At 34.4% G+C, this 18,945-nt stretch overlaps 2 protein-coding genes across 4 annotated transcripts; both read right to left on the bottom strand.

The window, feature by feature from the left end:
- Positions 1–297: 297 nt before the first annotated feature.
- Positions 298–3,318, bottom strand: LOC114311228 (transmembrane protein, putative (Protein of unknown function, DUF599)). Its single transcript, XM_028257327.2, has 2 exons — positions 2,928–3,318; positions 298–929 (listed from the first exon to the last, which is right to left on the bottom strand). The coding sequence occupies exons 1-2, from the start codon at positions 3,093–3,095 to the stop codon at positions 375–377; spliced, it is 723 nt and encodes a 240-aa protein (XP_028113128.1). The 5' UTR covers positions 3,096–3,318; the 3' UTR covers positions 298–374.
- Positions 3,319–7,958: 4,640 nt separating this feature from the next.
- LOC114311230 (chaperone protein dnaJ-like protein) lies at positions 7,959–16,577 on the bottom strand. Of its 3 annotated transcripts, none has more exons than XR_014349240.1 (4): positions 16,252–16,517; positions 9,629–9,760; positions 8,362–8,692; positions 7,959–8,251 (listed from the first exon to the last, which is right to left on the bottom strand). XR_014349240.1 is itself a non-coding variant. In XM_082902856.1 (4 exons), exons 1-3 carry the CDS (start codon positions 16,423–16,425, stop codon positions 8,678–8,680), a joined length of 321 nt encoding a protein of 106 aa, XP_082758982.1. In that variant the 5' UTR covers positions 16,426–16,520; the 3' UTR covers positions 7,959–8,251; positions 8,638–8,677. The 3 variants fall into 3 exon arrangements, 2 of the variants coding, with proteins under 2 accessions (XP_082758982.1, XP_028113129.2); XM_082902856.1 differs by having other exon boundaries at positions 8,638–8,692; positions 16,252–16,520; XM_028257328.2 differs by lacking the exon at positions 8,362–8,692 and having other exon boundaries at positions 16,252–16,577.
- Between the last annotated feature and the right edge of the window lie 2,368 nt (positions 16,578–18,945).

Here is an 18,945-nt window from a genome sequence, read left to right as displayed (position 1 = left end):
AAGGATTTTTGATGAAAAATAATCAAAAAGTTGGTTAAGATTAACTCACTAAGTTGATTAGGATTACAATTAAACCAAATTGAAAAAACATCATAAACTCGATATCAAAATCAAGTCAATTGAAATTTTGAAAACCTAAATGACACAAAAACTAAAGTATTGAATTTTCCCTTCACGAAATGTTTTCTTTAGTTAGTGCCATGCCCATGCAGTAGAACAAGATTATAAGTCAATGACTATATATTTAGAGTAAATCCCACTTCTGCAAAAAAACTATAATGCCAAATAAAATAACACTATGATGATAAACATAAATAATCATATAATCAACCAACCCATATATATAATTAATATGAAAATGCCTTCAAAAAAATTTACACAGATTCATGGTGGTATCCATTGCTTTCAATCTCACCCCCCTTTCCTTTGTCATTTGTAAACACGAAGTCGAGATTGTAAAGCACTGGGACCATAGTGAGTGAACACAAGAAAACCAACACTGGCCCAAAAATCCAAAGCAAGAGAGGCAAAGCTGCATAGAAGAGCCTGTTCCCAATAGTGTTGAGCATGAACCCTCTCTCCAACAGCTCCAACACGTAGGCGGCAGTCACCGCCACGCACGGTGTCTCCGGCGGTTGTTGTGGGCAGTTGATGAGGAAGTTGACTTGGTTTGTAAACCTTATGGAGAGAGAGTGGCACATGAATGAGAAGAGGAAGATTAGGAGGAGAGTGACATATTTGAGAGCCACCATGAACTCGCCGTGAGCGCCGTAGACGGCGTCATTGAGCGGCTTCTTGACACTGTAGGTACTGCTTATGACAGCAGCAAGGCCAGAGCAGAGGAGGATGGAGGTGGTGGCCATCAAGGTTGATCCCATTATGGTGTTTCTTAGGGTTTGGACGGCCAAGATGTTCTTCTTCTCATTGTCCTACATGACCAAAGACATTGGTTAATGCTAGGTACTCAGAAAGATTGTCAAAAAAATTATCCTTGATTTTTTATTAGAATTTCACAAATTCTCACTCTCAATTGTGATAATCAATCCTTTAAATTTTAATTAAAATCGTAATATTACCCTCCTATTCACCAATTTTTAATGAAGTTGACAGAAAATGACATGTGAACAACTCGTCACAAAAAAAAGTTTACTAAAAATGAAAAATCTTTTGAATATTTCACTAAAAATGAATGACTCGTTTGGCAAGTGTCCATTTTAGTCAAAAAGTTAAAAAGTTACTAAAAAAATTAAAAAGCCAACAACCCATACCAAAAAGTCAAAGATTCCCTTTTCTCTCTACTTTTTGCACATCTTTTCGTAAAAAGTCAAAAAATCATTCCAAACATACTAGTTTTTTTTATATCACATTTTAACTAAAAAATCAAAAAGTTACTAAAAAAGCCTGTTCCCAAACGAGGCCACCCAATAAAAAAATTTGTTAAGAAAACAATTGTCAATCCCCTCAAACATCGGGGAAAAGTAATGTTTGAAAGTAGAAGGGCTTAAATGGAAAAAAAGACTAATGTCTTCATTGGGTGGAATTGAAAGGTAGTAGTAGTATATTTGCATTATGAAAAGGAAAATATTGGAAATGAAAGCGATTGACAATAAACCCCCCCAAAGATAACTGAAAATGATATACAATATCACAAGATTGGGTTGTTACAGTTAAATTTTTTTAAAAAAAAAAATTAAAAGGGAATTATTTGATAGAGAGATTGACATTAAGAGGGAATCATTTGATAAAGAGATTGACTGTTTGGATTCAATTGCTAAACGGCCTCAACTCCACCATGAAAGCCTCGTGGAGTTTAAAAACTCTAAATTTCCAGTCCTCTCGTGGAAATAATACGTAAATAATTTTATTAGATATTGAATAATTGCCTATGCTATGACAAGACGGTTGGAGGATTTGGGGAGGGATTTGGAAAGGAAAAGGGAAAAGGTGTGTGAAACTATGTGAAATTTAGGCATGTTTTATTTATATTTCACCTAGCTTTTCCATTTCCTTTTCCAAATCCCTCCTCAAATCCCTCAACCAAACACAACATTAGAATCTCATTGAGGGGTAAATAAAATGACATTAATCAACATTTTCTAAGATTTTTTTGTTAGGTGAAACCAACAATGTTATGAACTCAGAAAATTATCTAATTATAATAATCAATGGTTTACCTCAATTGTAAATATAACTCATATCCCACTAATTTTAAAACCACATCACACACACTTTCATAGTAAAATTTGGGATAAATTTTTATGATTCATGATATTTTTGAGGTTAAAAAAGCAATTTTTGTTGGGTGTGATTATTGAAACTCCTGCGGTCTTAGGGAGTTGGACAAGACTGACCTAGATGGATCTGATAATATTAATGCAGGATATTGGACATGAGAGATTCGTGAGGACTCGAACTTGAGTCATCGCGTTACTTAGCTCCCAACTAAGGAACTAGTAGCAGGTATGAGTAAGTTTTTTTGGGCAAGTAAAAAAAAATGCTAGGCAAACACCACGTTGTAATCCTCCTTGATTATGATTATAGAAAGCTCCCACCTGCTAGGTAGCTGGACAAAAGTAACCTAAACCAGCCCGGCAACACACCACAAAGTACTACACATGGGGTATTCACAGTCCATCTTTCAAAATGAGCTTGGGTACCCAAAATTAATGTGCATGAGTCTATTGGTCCCCAATCTTTGCCTTCAAATTACATGGGAATAAGCTCCCAACCTCAAAGTACCACCCTCAGGTGGTGGTGGGTACACAAAAGAGTCGGCAAGCCGGAATTCTTTGCTTGTGAGCTCATTAACTCCCTGTATATATATATATATGCTTTGCTTCCTCTGTAAAATCAAAATGATTCTTTGCAACAATACTCAAAAAACTATATTTGTATTTTGAGGGAGAGTGAGTGTTTAAATTTATTACCTTCATGATGGAAGAGACCCATAAGCGGCGACCCATGGCATTGGTTCCAATGATGGTCACATGAGGTTGGGTTCTAACCATATGCCATAACCAAACATGGTAACCTATCGTCATCACAAACCCCATTGGCACCAGTATTACATCCAAGTAACACTTCTTCCATTCCATCTCTCTCTCTCTCTCTCTCTCTCTCTCTGTGCAACTGTTTGTATATTTTGTGTGAGTTAGCTCCTCTCCTTTAACGTTCTTTGGCTTCTTTGGACCTCTCTCTCTCTATATATATATATATGTTTGTATGTATATATAGTGTAACAAGAATTTAATGTATATGGACTTGAATGAATGCAACATCCAACCTTGAAGAGCAGGAGAGAGAGAGAGAGAAACAATCAAAAAGCACAATTCCACTTTCCTATTAAATTAGAAACACAGGCCTAATCAGCATGTTTGATTGGAATGATTAAAGTATGGGATTAGGATTATTAATTCGTGGGTCCAATTATCCTATGTTTGTTTTGACATTTTAATTTAGGACTATTAATCCAATGGATAATTAATTCAACAAATTTGTAGGATTATTAGTAATGGGGTAGGGGTGGGATAGTTAATACCACACTAATTTAATAGGATTATTAATACTTCACTATTAGTATTGTGAATCAAACATGACCTGAGAGTTTTGTTTCTTTTTTGTCCCGTTTGGTCTCCTATATATATGCCTCTAGAGTTTAGTATATTTACTAAGGCTTCGTTTGCAAAGTTAAGTTTGGGATTTTTTTGGTTATTTTAGTCATAAAAAATAAAATAAATTTTTTAACTTAATAAGACAAAACATCACTTCCAATTCATAATCATTACATTCTTTCTCTTACAAAAAAGTCAAAAACTCTTCCCAAACGAGATTATTTTAGCCCAGACTAAAATAATTAAAAAAAAAAAAAAAGTCAAAAACTAACCCACTTCCTAAACGAATCCTAAATTGGTAGCAATTGTGCAATAAAAGTTGTTTGGACCATAAAATTTAGGGCAAATTACGTTAACAGTTTCTATAGTTTAGGACTCGTGTCACTTTAATTTCTGATTTTTCAATTGTGATACAATTGATCTTAAATTTTGAATCTTGTTCCAAATAAGAAAAATTGAAGATACCATTGCTTAATTTCAAGGGTAAAATCGTCAATTTAATAAAATATAAACTAAGGCCTCTTTTGGAAATAGACTATTTTAGTAATTTTTTGATTTTTTGGCTAAAATATGAAATAAAAAAAAAAACTAGTATGTTTGGAATGACTTTTTAATTTTTTACGAGAAGATCTGTAAAAAATAAAAAGAAAAATGACTCTTTGACTTTTTGGTATTAGTTATAGACTTTTTGATTCTTTTAGTATCTTTTTGACTAAAACACTTGCATGCCAGACGAGGCCTAATTTGACAAAATAAATGCCAAAAGAAATTTTTTTTTTAATTTTTAAAAATTATTTCTACCTACTAAAGATAAAATTAAGTAAAATTGATAAATCTTTTATTACATATTTTGCTACAAGTATATTTTGTTACACTTTATTACATAATTGAGTGCCTAATTTAATGTAATTCTCATGAAACTTACAAAATAATTTCCTATTGATTGGAAAAATGGTTAATTTAACTTTTATACCCTAAATTATTAATTTCATCTTATAATTTTTGTATTTAAGTTCATATGATCCAATTAGAAGGAGAGGGTAAGAGAGGGGTGGGGTGGGGTGGGAAGATTATGGATGTTTGGTTGTGGTCTGTAATTTGTTCAAATTAATAATAAAAAGATTTAAGTTGAGTGTTTGGACAGTTGTTTTTAAATTCTTAATTAACTTTTTGACTTATCAAATTAGACTTTAATGATTACTAATTTGGATAATCGTCTTCAATTAAACCGTAGAAGTTATAAAAAAAATTAAGAAACTTTAGTAGCTTATGAATGAAATAAGAAAAAAATTATAGTCATACTAATAAAAATAAAATATAACACATAATTAATACAAATAAATTTTTAAGGTGGGAGAGAAAAATTTGAATGAATACACGAATAATAAGAGCTACATAAGGGCGGTGGTGGACATATTTCAACAAAAGTTTAAGAGATTTAAAATTAAGGCATTGAAAAAAATAGTAGAAAGAATGGCATGTTGGTAAATAGAAAGAAAGAAAGAAAGATCTAATTGAGAGAGAGAGAGAAGAGGTGGCCAACAAGAGTGCAAGCGCGCACACAAGCCATTCTCATGTATGTGTTGTGTGTCATCACTCACTCACTCTTTTATTTCTTTAGATTTGGTTGGGAGATTTGGAAAAATTTACAAAAGAAAAGAAAAAATATATATAAAATTTAGGTATATTTTATTTATTTATTTATTTTAAATTCTTTTATAAATTTCCTAACTAAACACAGTATAAATAATCCATCTATCTATCTATCACCCTAACCCTAAATGTTACCATTTTTGAACGTTCCTTTTTTTACCTAATTAATAGTGTGAGTGGTAGTGCCCCTAAAATTAAAATAGATGGCAATTTTGAGAAATATTTTATATATTAGTGTACTTCTGACACAATTACTCAGTGTTCTATTTTTGAGTCCAAGTCGTGATAAATTTTTTAATGTTGGTACAAATGACTTATCTTTAACAAAAGAATAATAACCAAATGAAATTTAAAATGGATAGCCGTTTTCGTAGCCAAGTGATATGCGTTATCCAATTATACTATTATCATCTATCCTTTTTATTGTTATTATTTATGCTCTCCTACACGACTATTATTATCATTATGGTGCCATACACGTGTGTGCCTAACTCATTCCTACAACACTTTCTCTCTCTTGATCGGTTTCAAATCTCACAAAAAAATATCTCTTATTTTTGGGAAAGTTTTATTACACTTTCGGTTTCTCAACCTACATTTTACGTCATTTTAGTTTTGGATATTCTGATTGTGCTATTTCTTCTTTAAAATATATTCAAGGGAGAGGTCCGGAGAGTACTATTGAGTTTGCACGTTATTTTAAATCTTATTTTGATAATTTAAATTATTTATTTTATTATGTCTTCAATTTATGAAAAAATCATTATAATATGATATAATTAAAGACACGGTATTTTATTAAATTTATCTTCAAGAAAAAAAAATAGACAATTATAATTTAAAATATATTTAGTTATTTTTTTAAGACATGTGTAATAAAATTATACAACTTTAATTATTCAGTAGTGATTGGTACCATTAATTTGGTACCACTAAATCACCACTAATAAGGTGAAAAATCAAAAAAAAAAAACAGCAACACTCTGACAATGGGTAGGGGTGGGCGCGGGTCGGTTGTGGCCACGGAATCTCCAATCCGCTATCCGTCTGCCAGATTGACGGAACGGAGAAAATCAATCTGCATCCGTCCGCCAATTCGACGGATGCGGATTAAGCGGTTTGGCGGATGAATACAAATCGATTTGGCGGTTTGAAATTTTATAAATTTTCAATATAGTTCAACTTGTGCACTTCCTAAAAAAAAAAAAAAGTATTACAGTCAATGACTTAAAAAAATATTACAATTACTGCATGCCTCATCTAAAGAAAAAAAGTTTGAAACTTTAGAATATCACAATCACTACATGCCTCATCTACATATTACAATCACAGCATACCTCATCCACATAAAATATTACAATCTATGATTCTTAAAATATAAAAACAATTCAAACCACTAAAACCATGAACAGAGCAATAGTAAATATTATATGTCTCTGTATTGTTATATTTATATATGTTTTTTAAAATAAAAACCAACCAGCATATATCATATTTTTTATTTATTACTTTTAGAGTTAGATTTAAAAACCAAAAAATATAGATAAATAATACGTTTATTTTTTTCAATTTAAAAAATATATTCAAGTTGAAAACTTTTTTTTAACTGAATATTTGAACTCTTTTTCAATTAAAAACACAAACAAAATATTTAAACAAAATGAAAATACAAAATCTTATAAATTACTAAGGGTGTTCGCAGTTTGGCGGTTCAGTTGCGATTAAAGAAACCTCAAATCTGCCATCCGTCCACCAAATTGGTGGATTGAAGAAAATCAAACCGCAACCGTCCGCTCGCCATTACGCATCCGTCCAAAATGCGGCGAATCGGTTCGGTTCAGTCAGTTTTGACCGATCGATATATCCGCTGCTCACCCCTAACAGTGTGTGAGGCACACTACCATATCATTGGTGCCACCACTAATTAGTGGTCTCAATCATTTTTATTAATTATTATATCAATTTGATTTTTTTTTTTTATTTATAGATTACAAAAAAAACTTATAAAATAAACAATTTAAATTGTCGAGATTTGTGATGAACCCCTCCGTAGAGCCCAACGGCACCCTCCAAGTCGGAAACAATCCAATCCCAATATTAAATATGTATTAAAATAGTTAATGTTCATTGTCAAAATAAATAATAATTTCGCAATAAAGAAATCACAAAAGAATGTTAATTACACTTTTGGTTCAAAATGTATGTGTCATTTTGATCCATAATATTTTAATTAAGTCAATCTGTAAAAGGCTACTTTTTTCAAAAAGGGTAATTTTTTGTTTTTATTCTAATGATAAATACTATAACATTATTCATAGAGACCAATTTAACTCATTTAATACTTGGAGAATGAAATTTTGACACAATTAAATATTGAGCAACATAATAACACAAAATGCATAGTTTAAGTCCTCCATAAGGTCACAATTTTCACTTACACCAGAGCACAGATCTAATTGCACATCTATATTTTTGCAATTATTTCCACTTGTTTCATTTGCAATTCCTACCTTTAGTCTTGGGTAAAAACTAAGAAATGGGAGCAGAAAGCATTAGTTAAAAATCATGGAGTTCAAAGCTGAAAATCAGAGTGCTAAGCTTGAATTATAGGTCTGAAGTTTTTTCCTACACTAGTAGTCCTTGTTAGGTACAAGATAATAAATTCAGCAATCAAGAACAGAAGCCATTCTTTACTTTTTCCAATTGCATATTGCTCCAATTAGAATAACAAAGAATTAATATAGGTCATATGACACATAAGCTAAGCATCTATCTCTCAAAATATGCAAGTGCCTCTCAAAGAACATCTTCTTTGGTTTCAAAATACACCTGGATAAAAAAACTAACATGCTGCATCCAACAGGAGAATAGTTGAATGCCAGTCGCATCGAACAGTAGACTTAAAAGGTTACATCCTCACCGTCACTATAATTAGGAAAGGTAACACATTTGAAAACTTTGCACTTCGAACACAGGATGTATCCAATCTGCGGCCAAAAGATAAGGTAAAATAGTTAGCATTCTTGACTTCATGTTTTTGTGAAAGGGGTCCATGTCATTAGAATATTGCAAAAGAAGGAATATTAGGACTACCCACTTATATTTGAGTCCGGATCCTCGGCCGCCATACCCAGCGGCCCTTTCCAGCAGCGCCCCAAAACGACGTCGTTTTGGGGCCAATTTTCCAAAAAAAAATAATAATAAAAATAAAAAAGAAGAACGGGGTCTGCTACTGGTTCATCCATATATATATATATATATATATATTTCCTTTGTAAATTTTCAAAAAGAAATGAAGAATGATCCAAATCTGGGAAGCATTCTTGGAAAATTTGGGGAAGCATTTAGTTCTTGAAGAATGATCCAAACACACCCGAGGTCTTCATCATCTACCAACATTCAGTTCATCTTCATCAGCAAAAACGCACCTTCATCAATAACAACACAGAGGTCTTCATCATTTTCAGATCAAAAAAAAAATAGATTGGTGACCAAATCAATTTTTGAATGCATAAAAAAACAGATCGGTGGTCCAAAAAAAAAAAACACAGAGGTCTTCAACACAGGAATCAATTTTTTTTCCCCCTTTAGATCCAGATTCAAATCAACTAGAAAGAAATAAAATAAAAAAAAAAAGGTAGAGAAAGTAGAGGCCATCGGCGATCAAAATTTTTTTTGAACATCATCATCATGTTCAACATCATCATCAGCTTCATCATCTTCATCAACAATCAAATCCATTTTGAACAAATTTTTTTTTTTTTTTTTTTGTTGATGATGAACCCAGCAGAACCCAGCAGCTCAACATCATCATCAGCTTCATCATCAGCTTCATCATCTTCATCAACAATCAAATCTAGATTTTGAACAATTTTTTTTTTTTTTTTTTTTTTTTGTTGATGATGAACCCAACAGAACCCAGCAGCTCCTTCTTCCTCTTCTTCTCTTCTTCTTCTTCTTCTTTTTCTTCATCTATAGATATAAAGATATATATATATATATATGGATGAACCAGTAGCAGACCCCGTTCTTTTTTATTTTTATTATTTTTTTTTTTTGGAAAATTGGCCCCAAAACGACGTCGTTTTGGGGCGCTGCTGGAAAGGGCCGCTGGGTATGGCGGCCGAGGATCCGAACTCCTTATATTTGATCACGAAGACTGAAAAGTTTCCAGCTGTTGTATTTTTAAAATAATTGCCTTTTTCAATGAATTAAAATGACAAACTCCATTATACAGATGATAGGACAGGGCTACGGCAGTTATCTCGATGGAGATTGGATGAGCTTGATGAATAAAATTAAGCATTGGTAGAAATTTGCATAGGTGAAGTAAATCAAAAAAGGTGAACTAATGAGCTACTTACAGCTCTACAAGATGGACACCGACGATAGATTCGATTGTTAGCAGCTTTCACATTGGTCTTCTGCCCTTCACAAAAATCACAAAGCAACCACCCTGTTCCATTGCAAGGTTCACACATAATTCCGGATTCAACCTTCCAAATTGAAACAAAAATTATATCAGAGTAAGAAAGAAAGAGCAGAAGTGTATGAAGACATAGGACTGCAGGCAAATTCAGCTGCAGCAGAGTAGTAAAGACATATAGAGGTTCAAAGATTTATGGCATCTAGGAAGCAAGCAAACAAATGGGTAAATGTGTGTATAATGACACTCTGCAAAATTCTATTGCCCTCGGTATTTATAAACTATAATTTGGTATGAAAGTTTTTATCCATATCAATAGAGCTAATGGTTAACCTCTGTAAGAAATGGTGTCAAAGTGATAATGCTTAGGTACTTAGGTTTCTCTCTAGAAAATCAAACATGAAAACATTTATTTTTTATTTATTTATTTATTTTTGAAAATTAACTGTACGGGGAGGAAATAATTCTCCTCGTATAATCCTGTTAACTAAGTCCACGCTCCTCCGTACGACGTCGCTTTGTCACCTGAAAACACAAACGTGAGCTAGCCGGCGGGTGTGTGCCGGAAACCTCTCCGATGCCTAAGTCAGAAAACTTGACAAATAGACAAAGTTCTAAGTTCTCAGAAAGAATTGTGTTCAATTACCTCCTCCAAGGTGATGTTTGTGAGCTTTTATAAGTTTCCCGTGGCACAATCCTGGTAGGACTTGTATTCCTCCATGCAGAGTCCTCCTAGGATTCATACTCCTAAGGATAATGCTTATCCTTTCACACCCTCCCCCACTCCTTTAAACCAAGTGGGATGGTTTTCTCCATGGCCGAACCACCATTTGACCGAAATAAAACTTGGCTGTACTGAGCCACCGAATGGACCGAACTCATTCATAGTTCGGTTCTTTTGTCTTCCCTTTCTTATCTCGGCTTTCCATATAGAACCCATAGTACGGTTTTAGACCGAACCAGCGACTTTCGACCGGTATCACCCCAAGACCGGCACAACTCCAAATTGCTTTCGGACCGAAGTACCTCTATAGTCACTGTGCCGAAGTAACTTTATCCCTCTTATGCCGGAGTAGCTTTGCCTGTCCTCGGCCGGAGTAACCCTGTCTCTCCTGGGCCGGAGTAACCCTGTCTCTCCTGGGCCGGAGTAACCATACCTCTCCTGGGCCGGAGTAACCTTGCGGCCTTTTCACCAAGTCCTTGGCACTTTGGGTCACGAAGCCTATCACATAGCTCGGCCCAATTTTTACCAAAAATTACCCTCTCATTAACCAAACTTTATTAGAAAAGCATCAAGAAGATGCAAAAAGATACAAAACTGGAAGCCACCACGGCTCAAAGAATTAACAAATCAAATCCTCCACAAAATCTAAAAAAGCCAAAACATCATGATTGACCAAGTGTGTCACCCAACTACACAAAATCGTAAGAAGATGACTCTCTAACCAAGGGACCGAATGAGACACTCCTTGAAAAACACGTCTATTACGTTGCAACCACACCAACCATAGAAGATAATGAGAAGCGAGCATCCACGCCTTCCGACGCCTCCTCCTAACTCGACCACCAGCCCAGCTTTGCATAACTGCTCTTAACTGAATGCGGCTGCACCCAAGCCAAACCAAAGGTTGCAGCAACAAGCATCCAGAGACGGGAAGCAACCGGGCAATGAACCAACAAATGATCCACCGACTCCACAGCACCACAACACAAACAACACCAATTGACCAAAATGTGGCCACGACGAATCAAATTATGCAGGGTCAAGATACGTCCCAACATGGCCGTCCACACAAAAAAGGCCACCATGGACGACGTACCTGACACCCAAACACATCTCCAAGGGAATACAACAGCCTCTACATGAACAAGCGCACCATAAAATGAGGATACAGAAAACTTCCCCTTAGCCCTCGGGCAATCCCACACCAAAGAATCCTGCCCAGCCTGCTCAATACGCAACGCATATAAAAAACCCAACAGCTCCAAAAGCTGATCTTGCTCCCAATCCTGTACAGCATGACGCAAATGCACATTCCAAACAGTCGAATCCCCGTGCCCAGATCGCACAACACCTACCCGCACCTCCATATCAAGGGCAATACCAAAAATCAAAGGAAACCGCACTTCTAAGGAAAGATCACGACACCACCTATCCCGCCAAAACCGAACTCTATCCCCCGCCTACCTTCAGCTTAACCCTCCTCCAAAATTCCTCCCACCTCAGCCAAATCCCTTTCCATAGACCAAGACCATAGGACTGCCCCACCCGCCCTGAACACCACCTTCCCCTCCCTTCACCAAACTTGGCTACCACCACCCTCCTCCAAAGACGAGTGCTCTCCTCCACAAAACGCTCCAACCACTTGCCCAACAAAGCCACATTAAACACAGCCAACCTCCGAATCCCCAAACCCCCATTCACCTTGGGGCTACAAATCTGGTCCCAAGCTACCAAATGATAAGAGCCGTCCCCCCCCCCCTTACCCCATAGAAAATCCCTCTGCAACTTCTCAATCCGTTGCGCCACTGACACTGGAATCACATGAACAGATATAAAGTAAGTCGGAATGCTAGATAAGACACTCTTAATCAATATGAGTCAGCCACCTTTAGATAAGTACTGTCGCTTCCATCCTGACAACCGTTGCTGCACCCGATCCACCACCCCATCCCACACTCCCTTGGCCTTGAAGGACGCACCCAGAGGTAACCCCAAATAAGATATTGGCAAAAACGCCACTTTACACGCCAGGATAACTGCAAACACCGATGTCCGTGCCACTTCACCAACTAGAATCAATTCCGACTTGGCCAGGTTCAACCGAAGACCCAAAACTGCCTCAAAACACAACAACACACGTCTCAAGTGGGCAAGCTGAGCATCATCTGCTCCACAGAAAATAAGCGCATCATCCACATAAAACAAATGGGATACCATCAAAACTGCAGGAGCCATTTCCACATCAAACCCCTGCAACCAAGGTTTTAAAAAGCGGCCGCAACCGTTACGTAATAACGCCGTTACGTAACGGTTTTGGTAGTTACCGCCACCCGTTACGGCCGCTTTTGCAGTGTGATTGAGATTCACAGGTGTATCGGCCGTAGCGGTTGCTATAGTGGCCGTAACGGCTTGTTACGCACCGTTACGTAACGGTTCCGAATTGCTTCTTTCGAAAAAATACAAAAAAAAAAAAGTAAAAAATGGGAAAAGAGAGATAGAGAGAGAAGAGGGAAGATGAAGAGGGAAAATGGAAGAACAAGAGATAGAGAGAGAAGATGAAGAACATGTTATTGATTTGTTGAAACTGTAAGACCTATGCTATTCTATTCAGCTGCTCTCATTCAATCATTTTGTTTGTATATGTCTATCTATATATTGTTTGAAAATAATAATAATAATAATAATAATAAGTGTGGTCATTATCTATTTGGCTTGATTAATATATATATATATATATATATATATATATATTTAAGCTTTTATTTATTTTCTTGCTTTTGTCATTGTTTATCTTATATATAATAATTAGTGATTGATTTTTTGTAAAATATAAAGTCATTAATTATTAAAATAAAATATAAAAAACTCAGTTTATAGTGATTTAAAAATATGAAATATATTGGATCAAACTTAAAAATTTATAAAAATTAATTAATATTTATTTTAAAACCTAATAAATATGATCATGGAAAAAAAATGTGCGTATCGATAAGTTTTTTTCAAATTATGCGAAAAATAAAAAAATTCACGGTTTCGATTACTGCAACCGTTACGCTACGGCCTTTACGCCCCGCATCCGCAACCGCGCCACCGCCACCGTTACGGTGACCGCAACCGCTTTTCAGAACCTTGCCTGCAACAGACCTCCCTGCACCGCCTTAGATAACAACCGCCCCAGCACCTCCATCACTAAGATGAACAACAAAAGAGATAATGGATCCCCTTGCCGAAGCCCTCTGTAAGTAGAAAAGAAACCCACTGGGGACCCATTGACAAGTCACCGACATCCGTACTGTGGAGATACAAAATTGAATCCACCTCCTCCATTGATCCCCAAAACCTAATCTGTGCAACATATGTAGCAAAAACTTCCAATTGACATTATCATATGCCTTCTCAATGTCGAGCTTACAAATAAGCCCCGCCTGCTCCTGTCGAATTCTAGGATCCATACATTCATTCGCCACTAGGACCGCATCAAAAATTTGGCGACTACCCACAAAAGCATTCTAAGACTCAGAGACCACCCCTTCCAACGCACCACGTAATCGATTTGCCGACACTTTTTCCAAAAGCTTATACACATTGCCTAAAAGACTAATAGGCCGAAAGTTCCGAATATCCTCAACCCAACCCTTCTTGGGAATTTTACTCTATCAGAAACTTTTATGAAATTTAGCAATTAGAATGTCTTCTGGTTTTCAATTAAAGCTATAGCCTATTGCTCAATGAAATGAAACTTTCGTTCTTTTTTTTCTCATTTTTTTTTTCTTTGGGACATGGAAAAACAAAATTTGAGTTCTGTAAGGGTTAAATTCTTCTAAAGGCAATCAAGACAACCACATACGTTTTAATCATGAGGTGCAAATAAAAATTCCAAAATGGGAACCTAGGATGCACTACCATGCCCTATAAGAGACTTGTTGGTCATCAAATTCTATGACTAGGAACTTTTTACTTATTTGTCATTATTATCTGATATTATCATTTACCCACCCACCCAACCCCTCCAAAAAAAAAAAAAATAAATAAAATAACAGATTGAGGATGTTCCTACCATGAGGCAACACCAACCATCCCTAGGACTTAACAAACTTAACAAGCTCAACCCAACTATATAGACGATTTGGGTCTAACAAGAAAACGAGAGCACTTTGGAATTGTGTTATTTGTACCATATACTAGATAATTTGGTCTGAAAGAAATGTTGAAGACAAAGTAGAAGAGATTGAATCATTGAAGGGTTGTGGGATAAGATTTTCATCTATCCCTTCTATATCCAAGACATCTTCAACTATAACCTTTGAAAGTATTCAATTCAACAACATTGAAGAATGCACTTACTGGCATGTCTGGCAGCTACTCCAAAAAAAAGAAAGAAAAAAAAAAAAGAAAAGAAAAACTAATCTTTGTGTCTTGTATATGGACCACACTGTTAGACATTAGCTTATATTAAGTGCCAATTGGAAATTCATCTCACCTAAAACACAGTAAAACCATGTCATCCACTGCAAAATCCTTGGCACATTGATGTTGATTTGCTGAGTTGCATAAGATCCATACATTTTTGTGATCTTTTGTTCATTAGGGTTAGTTTCTATTTGGGTTGTATTTAAACACATTGTAAGTAGGAGAGATCAAGGCAACACAATAATAATTTGTCTCTAATCTTACATGGTATTAGAGCAAAACAACGCATGGGAATCCTAGCATTACTGTTGACTTGCTAAAACCCTAGCTTTGCAACCTCTATAACAAAAATACAGGAGTACCTTTAAGCCAAAAATAATTTTATATATACATATAAAAAAAAAAAAAAAAAAAAAAACACTAATACCAAAATTACATCTCCACATTCATGCAGTTCACAACAAGACATAGTAACAAGTTTCCCAATGTATGGCATATGCTTGAATACTTAAGCTAAGCCTAACATATCACCGCAAACCATCAGCCAAATCATACGTCAATTCATTGCTCTAGCACAGTTCATTAAAGTGCCCGCCATTTTTCAGCAAGTTATTTTAGGGCCAGGAGACATTAAAAGAAGAGGAATGATTCATCCCCCTTTTCCCCCCACCCCCTTTGACCCCCTCTCTCTCTCATTGGTTACCTTTTCTTGTTCTTTTTCTTTTTTTTCCTTCTCCACCAATCACCCCCTGCCACGTGGCAAAGGGGGTGAGGGGGTGACCCCCAAAAGGGGGTCCCAAGCATTATTCTTAAAAGAATTATGCGTTGCATTTGATTATTCAAGCATTCTAATAACAACTTGCATATAAAGTAAGTACTTTTTACACACATTCACATCTATTCTATTACATAAAGCATATAGACCCATTTAATGTGAACATTGTCACTTTTTTTCTTTTTCTTTTTTTTTTTCTTTTCTTTTCTTTCCTCGCAATTTTTCTCATTCATCAAACCATAGAAGGCCTTGTTTGTCAATAGGCTATTTTAGATTTTTTTAAAAAATCAAAAAATAAAAAAATCACTATAAATTATAACATAACTCTCTGTAATTTTTTACAAATCTTTTCGTAAAAAAACCAAAAAAAAAATTAACCAATTCCCAAAAGATGCCTAAAACTGCTATTGTGTCTAAATTATCGAGCCATCCAAAAATTTAAATGTACAATTAAAAACACATCGCATTTGCCCCACAGCTAACAAAAAAATAACAATAATCAGAGAGAGAGAGAGAGAAGAGAGCAATTAGCAGATGCATTTATGGGTCGATTGAACAATGATATATACATACATAGTAGGTATTCCAATTGTCCACAGCCTAGTAGTTGTTAAGAGGAGGCTGTTGTGTTAGGGGGTTTGAAAATGGATACCTTTTGTTGGAATTGCTGGAGAGGTGTGCAACGCAAAGCCTGTACAAAACGCCCCTTTACAGCTGCTGATGCTGATGCTGATGATGGGGGCTCCAATGGCAACATCTTCTTCGTCTCTAGAAAATTGAGCTTCGCAGAGACCATGCTCGGAATCGGACTCCGAATCAGAGACATGATCGCTACTTTTTTCACATTCACTGCTCATATTCTACTCCTCTATCCCAACCCAACTCCACTAGTATATTATTTTTCTTTCTATTATCCGAAACCCTTCATTTCAAAATTTAAAAAATAAAATAAAAAATACATTTTGTGTTGTGATACGTGTGTTGGGCTCGCACGACCGATACCATTTAATTTTGTTGGGCTTTTACCCAACCCAAAGCTTATCCTTTTTTATTTTCACCCGAATGGTAATTCAGTGCTTCAATTAAAATTTGAGTAAATTATTAATACATCTTAATAGTTGAATTTAATTTCTATCAAGTCATATTAAAAATAAGTTATAATAAAATTGTTGTTAAAAAAAATTTGACAATTTTTTTGTATATATTGTTAAAAATTGACAATTAATAACTTTTTTTTGTCACATTTTTATAAGTTATCTCTAAAACTTATAATTAATGACATTCTTCTATGAACAATTTTTTAAATTATAGCAAAAATTTAAAAATTAATGACTTATAAATAACAATTGACCATTATTATTAACATCATTGTTTCTTATAAATAAATATTGGCCATAGAAAAAAGGGCCATTGCCGTGTATTGGGCTTTATAATTCGGGATTCTAGGAAGGGCTAGAGTTAGGAGTAAGCAGCGGATATATTGATCCGTCTAAATTGACCGAACTGAACCAATATGCCGCATTTTGGATGGATGCGCGATAACGAACGGACAGTTGCGAATTGATTTTTTTTCAATCCGCCTAGTTTTAGATGGATGACAAATTTGAGATTCCTTTGGCCGCAACCGAACTACCAAATCGCAAGCGTCCCTAATAATTTGTAATATTTTGTATTTTCAATTTGTTTAATATTCTGTTTGCTTTTTAAATTGAAAAATAGTTTAAATATTTTGTTGACAAAGAGTTTTTACTCTGAATATGTTTTTTGAATTAAAAAAAATAAATGTATTATTCATCTATATTTTTTTATTTTTAAATCTAACTCTAAAAATAATAAATAAAAAAGATGATATATTTTGGTTGATTTTTGTTTTCAAAAACAAATATAGATGTAACAATACAGATGCATACAATCTCTACTACTGTTATGTTCGTGGTTTTAGTGGTTTGAATTGTTTTTATATTTTAAGAACCACATATTGTAATACGTTATGTAGATGAGGTATGCTGTAATTGTAATATGTAGATAAGGCATGCAGTAATTGTAATATTCTAAAATTTCAAACTTCATTTCTTTGGATGAGGCATGCAGTGATTGTAAAACTTTTTTAAGTTATTGACTGTAATTTTTTTTTTTAGAAGAAGTGCACAAGTTGAATTAAGTTAAAAATTTATAAAATTTTAAACTGCCAAACCGATTCGTTGTCATCCGCCAATTCGCTCAATCAATATCCGCCGAATTAATGGACGGATGCAGATTAATTTTTTATAATCCACTAATTTAACGGATAGATAACAAATTAAAAGTTCCGTAGCCGCACTCGACCTACGCCATCCCCTACCTAGAGTAGCTGCATTTTGTTTCCAGAGAAGTATTAGTTCAATCAATTTCTGCAATACCATAAAGTGATAGCGCCTCTCTAATTTGGAGGTGAATCAATCCATCTCATTCTAGTTTCTCCAGTATTTCTCTACATCAGCGTTGTGGTAACAAAAATTGCATATAATATTACTAATTCCCTTCCTACTGCTTCGACATTCTTGTTCTCTTTATACTTTTCCATCTAACCTGCTTGTACATTGATTGACATGGATTGTGGTGATGGAGGTTCTGAATCTTATGGTTCGCATGGTGGATTCATTTATTTTATTTTTTTGGGTGTATCACAAATTATAATTTTATTTTAAAGAATAATTTATGAAAAAATATAAAATGCAGTGAGAAATAAATTATAATATTAAATAATTTAATAAAATGTATTGAAAAATTAAACTTACTGAATGATTTTTTTTATGCAAATAGAGTGCCTTTTTGGGAAGAGCATAAAAACGCAAGCGTTTTGTCAATGTGAAAAAAAGCTGGGCCAGCTGAAAACGCAATTGTTGCATTTGGGATGTGACAAAAATGCTGCCATGTGAAATTACGTAAATACCCTCATTGTTAACAAATTACCTAAAATTTCAAAGTTTGCAAAGATATTTTGGTCATTTTATTTTGATTTGATACCATAAACAAATATTAATCCAAAAAGGCAAAAACTAGTTTTTTACCGACTTTTCAAATCACTTTCTAAAAAAGTGAAAAAATTTAGTAAAAAGTCAAAAGTCAACTTTTTACCAACTTTTCAAAACATCCCAGAATCATCCACTTTAAATGAACTTGACTATTTCATGGATACATTTATGTGGTGTTTGAAAAGATAAAAATTGATTTTTTTTTTTTAAATTTATAAAAAGATAAAATAGATTAAAATAGTTAATAAAGTAAAATGTCATATCATATCCATAATCATTTAATTTTTTTCTCACAAATATCACATCTAATTACAAAAAAAAAAAAATTTAAT

This window comes from Camellia sinensis, chromosome 13 (genome assembly GCF_055761805.1).
Source record: "Camellia sinensis isolate YWXY chromosome 13, ASM5576180v1, whole genome shotgun sequence".
In the NCBI taxonomy this organism is placed as follows: Eukaryota; Viridiplantae; Streptophyta; class Magnoliopsida; order Ericales; family Theaceae; genus Camellia; species Camellia sinensis.
The sequence above is the reverse complement of the archived record's forward strand: the minus strand, read 5'-3'. Positions and strand labels throughout refer to the sequence as shown.